Source organism: Hipposideros armiger, unplaced genomic scaffold, assembly GCF_001890085.2.
Source record: "Hipposideros armiger isolate ML-2016 unplaced genomic scaffold, ASM189008v1 scaffold_333, whole genome shotgun sequence".
Taxonomy (NCBI): domain Eukaryota; kingdom Metazoa; phylum Chordata; class Mammalia; order Chiroptera; family Hipposideridae; genus Hipposideros; species Hipposideros armiger.
In genome coordinates, this window is record NW_017731683.1 from 581,848 (window position 1) to 592,219 (window position 10,372).

Sequence of the window (10,372 nt, forward strand, 5' to 3'; positions counted from 1 at the left end):
TGCATGCATGTTGTTGTATCAACGGCATTGCTGAGTAGTATTCCACGGGTTGGATGTACCATCATTTGTCTAACCATTCACATAATATGATGTTTTGGTGGTTTCCAGTGTGCAGTGATGATGAATGGAGCTGATAAAATACTCATGTTTAGGTTTTTCTGAGACCCTAAGTTTCTACTTCTCTATGGTAAATACCTAGAATGGATATAAGGACATTCACTCCACGCCCTTGGAATCACAGCTCAGAGAGGAAACTTGCCTCCTTCATAGTTTTAGGCCCTTGTCTCTGCTCTCACTGGATTACTTGGGACCTACGCCATGAGAGACTGGAGAAAGGAAAGTGGATTTCCTCCTTTTTCTGAGTATTAGGAGACCCCTTTTGTGGTCTTTCAGCCAGAGCTGAAGGACTTCTCCTGGAGCTATCTGTCTGTCCTTGTGCCCACCCCTGGGCTAGGGGCTGTGCTCAGTATAATGAGGAGATACCAGAGGGGAAAATGGTAAACTCACTGCTCCTTCAGTGCTGATTAAATAAAACTCTGACTTTCTTTCTCAATACGACTGGTGCTAATTACTTGGAGTCCTCAAATAGCCACTGTGAGCGTTCTGTCAAGATTTGATAGCTGCACTCAGCAGGCAGGGCAGGGTGCAGTGTGCTCGCTGCCTCTTAACTCCAACGTCTTACCTACTGATGGGCGAATCATGGTGTCCTGTTTATTTTAAGGTGACTTTGGTTGCCTCTGAATCCTGACAAAAACATTTACAAGATGCCAACCTCGTTTTCTCACCTTGCCGAGTGGCTATTTCTTACACTCAAGGAGATGGTAATTTTACATTTAACATTGAAGCTAGAAGTTTCCAAATATAACTTACTATGTATGTATTTTTAATAGAGTCACACAAATGGAAAGATTTGCTTTAGCTAATTTTATTGGGGGGATTACTCCTATTTGGATAGCACTGTATTGAGCAGTAAAGAGGAATCTGTCTACAAGCCAATTAGTGTGAAAAACGGGTAGTCAACATATCTCTATGATGTGCTCTTGAAGCTCTGTGGCCCAGACTGTCTAACTGTAGTACTCATTACCGTACACTAAAGCAGTTTTATATTTAAACTTAAGGTATTTTCTTTTTGGTCACATAACTCTTGTGAGATAAGTACAATGGTTTATGATCTCCCTATTTTATAGCTGGGAAACTTTTATAGAGGCTGAGTTGTCTGCTCATGGTCACAGAGCTGTTTACGATAAAGAGCCAACACCATAAACCAAGAACTTTATTAAAGTTCACTGCACTTTCCGCTAAAGCATGCTCCATTATTTAATAGTCTGTGATGATACGGATCAGTTTGAATCAAAGATACTGAGCTGTCCATAATTCTTGACAAGTCCTGATATAAGGCCTTGAAACACAGGCTCTACTTCAGACTCTCTGGGTAGGCATTCAGCAGCATCTAAGGACTTTTAACACAGGAAAGCAAATAAAATAGTGACAACAGGGCTTTAGTATGAAAATATGACATGGATGGAATGGAAGAGAAAGCTACTGGAAGATGGGCAGTAGGTTTTTCAGGTGCAGCATAACAGGTGATGAAACTAAATGGGATGTTGTCATGGAGAGGAATGCATGTAAAAAAAATTATAAAGGAGGAATCAGTAGGATGTGGTGACTTATTGGAAGGTAGGGGCAAGGCAAAAGTAGAGCTGGAATATTCTATTCTGTGGTTTTGGCCTTTGGAGAATGACGTGCTGTTGATGTGAGTAAGCTGGGTGTGAGGAGAGAAAAACTTAGGACTCAAGCTGATGGAATGTGAACTGATGATATCAGGACAAAAAGAAATGGTGGATCAGGAAATCGGGACAGAGCAGGGCATAGAGAATTGTGATAGATCCTCACAGAAGAGGTAGTTGAATCCCATAATAATGGATGGAATTTCTGAAGGCCAACTTATAACGAGTAAAGAGGAGAAAATCAAGCACTGCACCTTAGACTGTGTAAGTTCTAATGTTAAGAACTGCTGAAAAGTTTGATTCAAGTTCTAGTTTGAAGTATTGTATGGCTTCTTACATTTATGTTTAGTCATACGTGCTTAAATAGAACTCATTCCTGTGAGCCCTGCGTAAACCTAGCATTGCCAGATAAATGTATTCACCAAAAAGATCCTCAGGACTCCCTCACTCACAAACTCACTCGCCCACTCTATTTGTTTATTACTTATGGCCTTGGGTTTCCTGTCCAGGTGAGGTTTTTGTTTCCCAGTTACCTGTCTAGATGGTTTAAATGCGAGGCCTGTCTCGCAGCTGAAGATTGCTGATGGCACCAGACCTGCTTTGTATTCACAGAGACTGACAGTGCTAATGATGGGTTTTCCCTGGATGCTTACAGCCATTTCTTGGTTTGTATGTCTGTGGCATTTCCAAAGTAGAGGAGTTATTTACATGTTTAACATTTCTAGCGGTGATTTTATTTATTTTTTTTCCTTTTCTTTGACTAAGAATGGTACAGTATGTGGTGACGAAGTTCAGAGGAATAGTGTCATTAAATTGTCCTTTTTTGGAAGACTGCTCATGCGCCTTTTCCTTCAGTCTTCTAAAAACGTTTGTATGTTTCAACATGTGAGATTGAATATTTCATTAGGAAGCATCAGGGGAGTTATTTAAAGGCAGATTTTAAACAATCTTAATCACTAATGTATTATACATGCTGAAAACCTAAGTGAGAAGGGAGTATAGATTTGTGTTGCTGAACTTTTATTCTTCTTTGTCTTCCAGCTTGTTGGCATGGTTAAATATTTAAGTGTATCTGCTGAAGGAAATAGGAACTTGATGTTGTTATTGAAATACTAAAGCGGCCACGAACTATCCATCTTTTACGTCTCTTACAGCTGTCTGCATTAACTAGTGGTAATGACCTGGCAATAGACTGTTTGAAATGACTTAGTTGTTTTTTTCTTCATCTAGAGATAGGTTTTTATTACTACAACTTGTTCTTATTGCCATATAAATTTTTAGAAAAGTGTTTCTTGGTTCAGTCAAATTTGTATCCTTATAAAAATACCAAGATGCGTTGCCATAATGCCAGTAAAATATATATGTATTCATTGGATATAATAAAAAAAACTAGCTCTTTTATTGGACTATAAGTTTTAAGTTTCTCCCCAGGTCTGGCATGCATTTTGTTTGTTGGGTTTGGTTTGGAGGAAGGTTACTCAGGAAGGTGGGGAGTGAGGATAAGAGGCTAGAATGTGTCTGAGATTTTTCCCAAGGATGTAGCAGCCTGTGATGGCCTATGGTACCTATGATGGAATCATATCATGGCATTCCAGCCTATGATAGCATCATCTGATGGAATCATAAGAGTGATTACAGCATGGGGTTTTTGTACTGATACTATAGTAGCTGTTAAAGACTGACGCTTTGTTTTACAGTAAAGGAAACTAAAATCCAGATAATCGAAGTCCGTGGTCACATAGCTAGTTAGCAGCTGAGCTGGAAGTAGTATTTGGGTTTCCTGATTCTGAGTCCAGAACTCTCTTCAAAATATCTTTCCTACAGATGTAATGAATTTTCATTACATAAAATTCTGTAGAATTTTGGTGATGAATAGTGGCTAAGTTATTATTACTAGCCTCCCCAACCTGATGGGTTGAAAGCATAATTAAGCATTTCAGAATGAATTTTTTTCTCAATTGCTATGAAATGATCTTTGAAACAGCCTCTGGGGCCATGGAATAAATATTTCAATCATGACTCTCCTGACTGGAGAGAAGTGTTGAATATCTTTTCTCTGTGTGTGGTAAATTGATATAGAATAAATGAGAAACTGTTCATTGACAGGGTGAACCATGCTTCTGAGTGACTTGGGTTCAATTCTTTAGTTTATACCTGGATTCCCCATTCTATTTCCCACAAATCTACTGATGAAGAGACATGCTTTAAGGTACTCAGAGTGTCCTATCCAAAATGGTTTATGAGGAAAAAAATATTGATTCTAGAATTCTTCTAGTGTCACTATATTAACCAAACTCCTTGCTTTGATTCTGCCCGGGGACTAACTGGAGGCCTATAGGAGATAAAGAGAAGTAGGAAATCCACATGGCATAAAAATTATTGAAAAAGTAACCAGATACTTTTTTAAAAGGGATTAGATAGAACTATGGTTCAGAAGCTTACCCCCACTTTGCTCGGTCATCCACTTTCGCACTTTTGAAATGCTTGCTATCTTTGTAATCATTTCTAAACCTGTGTTCTTTGCATTATTTGGAATGTAAGCTTTATAACATCATCTGTTTTTACCAAGGTTTTGTATCTCTAATGAGCACTTCATCATTGTTGAAATGTATATGCCATGCGGTCCTATAATCCTGTTCTATAATCTTTGATGCCTATTTTAGTGAAATATTTCTGGAGAGAATCAAATTAAATATAATCGTATACATTAATGACAATAGTAATTCTGTGGCTGCTTCTGCTATTGCTACCGCTACTAACATGAAGAAGAGTGGGGGGAAGGAAGAAGCACTTATCTTGTATATAAGGCATTGTGCCAAGCACTTTACATAAATCATGGCACTTAATGTAATCCTTACAACAAAGTTATTGTCATCTCCATTTTACAAAGGAAGTTTCATGTGGCTAAGTTTCTTGCCCACGGTCATGCACCTAGCAGATAGCTCAAATGCCTGTGTTCACACTGTTAACCGTTATGGCATGTATAAGTTTATCATTCAGTCCTGGGACAGAGAGGCTGTAGAACGCCTACCTACTGTTTTAGATCATGTGCTTTATTTGGTTTAGTTCAAGGAAAAACTTTAGATTTTCATATGTAGGGTTTTCATTAAGCTAGCTCAGTTTGCTCAAGCAGAGTTTTTGAAACAATTCTTATGAGAAGAAACAAGTATCTTTAGTTGTTATCAATGATCAGTTTTGGGGAAAAAGAAGTCTATGAATCTCTTAGAAAAAAATTATGAGTAGTGCCAAGGAGTGTTCTTATTGATAAACTATTTAATTATTAGATACTGAAGAATTGTATAGCAATATGTCACATCATGACTTATGATAAGCTATTATGTCATTTTCAACTGGTAAATGGTATGATGAATTATTTAAAACCACCCAGAAATTGAGCTAGTACTGTTTTTCACAAAATCACAGATCATACTGTCATCCATATACTATACATATCTTCTTTGTGTTGAATGATTAAGTTTTCTATATTAATTTTAGGTAATCGAGTCAGTAGTATGGTTTTACACTGATTCAAAAATTGCCAAAAAGCATTTTGTTTTCTATTTTAGTAAGAAATCTTAATATGCTATTTAATAAGTAAATCACTTTGTTATGTATATAATCTTATTCTATTACATTATGACATTAGCTATGTATGTCAATTTTCTATTTCAGTTTTCTTAAAAGCATAATTCATGATCTAGTAATATAATTGTTACTTAACTTATTATTTTAGCTAGCATTTTGATAAACAACTTATATTAATTTTCCCATTCTCTTTTCTGACACCTCTAATAAAAAACAGTGACATTTAGAAGGAATTGGTTGAAAGAATGACAGTGTTGGTATTCAGTTAAAGTTAAAAACAAATTTCAGAAAAGAACATGCCTAAATAAAGAAAACTAAGTGTCATGTTATTACTATTAGTTGAGTAGACTTAGAAGTTACAGCAACATTTCATAACTATGGGATGATTTGCTACCTATTTTCAAAAGAAGGTTCAAGGGAAAAATATTATATGTGTCAGTTTGATGGCATCATTTATTCTATGTATGTTGTTGTCCAGAGGAAGAAATTAGAGAATCTCAAAGGATGGCAGTTGTTAATTTTATTCTTAGCTTTCATTATTATTGGCAACCATAAAATTTGTATGTTAAAGAAAATAATGATGATAAAAATCTTAATAATAATATTACCATCATCATTAAATAGAGAAGAGTCTTTCAATGACCAACAGACTTGAAGAAGATAGAAATTGGGGTTTCTGGTTTTGCCACTTTGTTACGTTGGACAAGTCTTTCCATCTTTTGAGGTGCCGTTTTCTTTATCTGAAGAAGTTATGGGTTGTACTAAATGAGCCACATGATTAATTTCTTTTCTGCATGTACCTTAACTTTCTTATGTTTGCTGGGAGAGAATTTTCTTGACCTAGTCTCTTAGAAAGAAAAATGATGTTAGGGAAAAGGTACAAAATCAGATTTTGTAGCCAATGACCCGGTCATAAAGGAATATAGGGATGTTTATACTCTTTTCTGTTTTATTCGGCTGTAGTTTCTGTAATAGATGTGCTCAATATCCCATGCAGTTGGTTTCAAGGGGCCGTGGTGTATGCTGTGGTAGAGATGTGGAAGTTGCCAGACAGGACGCTGATCCACAATATCTGAGGCCACTCAGAATAGCCACAAGGAGCTTTCACCTTCATGAAGTCTTTTTGGACAGTCCATGCACTTACCTCGCAAATTCATGGCTAATTTTCTTTTGACATGTAAAACAACACCAACATTAACAAGTTTTGATGTGTTTTAAGCAGATTTGTTTCATTAAAACCAATTAAATAAACAGCAATGCAAGTGGTTTTCAAAAACAAACATGTTTGCACATACAGTAATCTGCCTGTACATGTGAGGGATACTTTTCAAGAACCCCAGTGGATGCCTGAGATTTCGGATAGAAACCTATGTACATGCTTTTCCCCTATACATGTATACTTATGATAAAATTAATTTATAAATTAGGCACAGTAAAAGATTAATACCACTAACTAATAATTCAATAAGATAGTAATAACAATATATTGCAGTAAAAGTCATGTGAGTGTGGCCTGTCTTCCTCTTTCTCTTTCAAAATGTCTTACTGTCTTATACATACATCATAGATTTGCTGGGAAAAGGGCTGATTCAAGTCCCAGGCAGGATGCAGCAGGACTATGTGAGATTCCATTTTGCTCCTCAGAACAGTGCACATTTTTAAAACTTAAGAGTTGTTTATTTCTGGGATTTTCCATTTAATATCTTTGGACTGCAGTTGCTCACGGGTAACTGAAACCACAGAATGAGAAACTGTGGTTGAGGGGAGACTACTGTAATTTAAGGAGAGGGAAGATTCTGACCTTTTCATTTCATTTATTTTTGGTTGCAGAACTTCAGATGGTGGCAAAGTTGTTGGCACTGTAGAAGTCAGTGTCGTGAAGATGGGGGAGATTGAGGATGGAGAAGCCGACCACATCACGACAGATGGACAGGCACAAAAGGTAGGGTCTCAGCCAGCTCATCGCGCAAATTCAATTAGAAATGATCAGCTATGACAGATGCCCGAATCACTGACACCTCTGTGGGGCATGAAACCTCATTATTCACAAGCCAAATGAGAAATCAGCTCTGGATTTTGAGTACCATAGTGTTTCATCCTCTAAACCAGAAGACCTATTTGCATGGAACTACGCAAAGCCACGTGCCATTGCAAAACACATTCCTCTCCACTGCTAGCTCCAATGTTGACTCTGCCTCTTCTCAGTTGGAACAGAAGTGTTCATCATTGTTACGTTCTGTCATAATTATCCTTACATGAGATGCACAGAAGATTCTGGGAGGGTGATTTCCAAAAGTAGCCACTCCCCTACTCTCAGAACCGTCTCTGGAAAAGGATGTGATTGGAATTTAGATTTAATTTTTATGTGAAGGAGGGCAGATTTAATAATGTTTTGCCTTATGAAACTGGGCGGGGGGGGGGGAGAAGCAGGAAATAGTATACAGCAGCGAGCTCAGAAGCAAGGGCAAAGCCACTTGGAGGCAAAGTAGCTTCCCTGAAGCGCAAGGTAAAGGCCTTTGAGCATATCTACATGTGTCCAGGAGTTATATTTTCTTTCCACTTTCTTCTCTCTAAGAAAGAGAAACTTGATATAAGTGTTAGCCTAAATTCCTGTCTTAGGAACCCAAATGCCATTTTATTGAGGCACAGGGGACAGACTTAAAAATGGCTAATGGTTTTTTTTTTGTTGTTGTTTTTTCAGGAAAATAAATTTTTATATACATTCCAAACCTTTTCCTATAATTCCTATACTATAATTCCTACCTTTTCAGAAACGAACAGTGTTTTAATGATAAGGCTTTATTGTGACTTATTTTCTGGCTTAGTGTCTCTTATCTGGGAACATTTGAGTTTTGGTAGTAAGGAAACGTCTGCATGGAAGGTGGTGTTTATGTAACACTTAACAAATCATTAATTTTACAAAATATATCTAAGACTGCTTTTCAAAAATGTATCACCCTTGCCCCAGAATAGGCTGTCTTATCTGCATCCTCAAGCCTTGTTCCTCTCTGATCCCCTTCTTTCCCTCGGAACATATCCCAGATCATGAAAATATTCTGAGGAGGCCCAGAGTTTGAGTCAGGTTGTTTGCAAATGTCAGGGCTGGGGTGAAGTCCATGCTGAAGTTTTGCAGCAGGTCCTCTTAGGATTTGCATAATCAAGACCTGTGTTTTGGGGCTAGGTCCTTTCATTTGGTCCTTGTGTCCTTTGGAGTTCCATATTAGATCCATCTTAGTCACCACCATGTAGATGCTTGTGTTTAAGATTAAGGAGGGAAGGGGCTGGCCGAGTGGCTCAGTTGGTTACGAGCTCGCTCAAGAGTGCGAGCTCTGAGCAACAGTGGTTCTATGCCCAGTCCGAGTTGAGCTGCTGCTGAGCTGCCAACAGGTGGCAGGATGGCTCAGCTAAAAAAAAAAAATAATAATAATAATAAGATTAAGGAGGGAAGAATGACAGGCTAAGTGGGGACTGAGAGCGGGAATAGGCAGAAAATCGTGCCTGGGTCTGTGGCAGTGTGCCAGGAGACCAGGAGCAGAAACACTTCCTGAAGGAGGGCTGCTGTTCCTGCCTCTGAGCTATGACTAGCCACCTCCCTGTTCTCCTCAAAGCTTGTCCACCCCTTGACTCCTTCAATTGTGTTGCTATTATGAGGTAGCGCAAATTGAGTCATGATTTTTCATAAATGGAGAACTCTATTCGCAGGAATATGCCCCACCCAAGTCCTACTTTATGTTTCTGACTTAGTAATGTGAACTTAGAACAAGACTTAACTGAGCTGTTCTAGAAATAGGAGGTGGCAGTGTCAGCGCAAACTGTGTACGAGTCACAAGTGTGTTGGCATTACCGTCGTCCTGTCTGAATTCTCGATAAACCTTGACCTTTTTTAAAGTTTCTTATAAAGCTACTATAAACTCTGATAGCAAGCCCTAGGAATATGCGTGACTGAGGGAAGAACACGTAGTAGGTCCACTATGCATGATATTTAGAAGACTTATGTGGAGATAACTTTATCTCGGTGTTTTTCAAAGTGTGGTCAGAATCGCCTGGGGTGTTTGTTAGAAACACAAATGCAACACCCTTTGCACATCTGCTAAATCAAAATCCCTATGAAATATAGTAACACAGTTTGTTACTAATGGAGATTTAAGTCCTGAAATTAGTGAATGACTGAAATGTATGAAAAGGAAAAGTCACTGAAATAGAGTTTATCCCTAAAATCACATCCCTCTCACTGGTTTGCATGAATGTCAGAGAAAGAAATGGAACTACTCTTAGCACTGTAGTCATATGGATGAATGACATATGAGTATTTCTGTAGATTTCTCCATTGATATTTACTGTAGTAGAGACTTTGCTTATTTGGCTTGTATCTATAGAAATTGATCATATTAGATGCAAACAAGAAATATTTAAAACAGAAGAATACACAGGCCCACATACCATTAGCTGTTATGTCATTATGCCCTATGGTCTCTAGAGAATTCCACTATATGCTTGTAAGACAAAGAGAGGCAAACAGACAAATAATGTTTCAGTATTATTATGAAAATAATTTCATCTTTGCCCCCTGCTAGATGCTACAGATGAAGCAAAGACAAAAGTTATCAGGGACTTTCGGGAGATTCCAGACCCAACTTAGAGAACCATGATTTAAGGAGTAAATTCACAGATGTGAAAGTGCTTTGCCAAGAAGTATTTGTCTTGGATGGATTCATACTGAGCTTTATGATCATTGTTCTTATAATTTGGCCAATTTTCTAGCCCAGTGCATGGAAAATTGATATATTAGTTGATATTACAATCATTGAGCTAACTTCAAGAATTTTACATATCTTATGTTTCTTCTCCTTGGCCACAGTTACCATCACGTGACATTTTTTAAAGTATTCATTAAAATCGATAGGCATAAGGTTCTCCGTGTGGTATAAAAAGTGTGTGATGTTTGTTATTCCTGCTCGGAATCACAAGTGTGAAGTCATTACGCTGAGAGCACACACCATGTAAGTGTGTAATGCTGCAGCTATTCTTCATAGTGATAGCCATGAACAGTGTATGTAGCT

At 37.8% G+C, this 10,372-nt stretch overlaps 1 protein-coding gene across 1 annotated transcript in view; it reads left to right on the forward strand.

The window, feature by feature from the left end:
* The window catches only part of LOC109392502 (type II inositol 3,4-bisphosphate 4-phosphatase-like), a 285,313-nt gene that overhangs the window by 147,201 nt on the left and 127,740 nt on the right, over positions 1 to 10,372 (forward strand). The window contains exon 6 of the mRNA XM_019661040.1: positions 7,143 to 7,254. Coding sequence (XP_019516585.1) covers positions 7,143 to 7,254 — 112 coding nt within the window. The remainder of the gene's footprint in view (positions 1 to 7,142; positions 7,255 to 10,372) is intronic.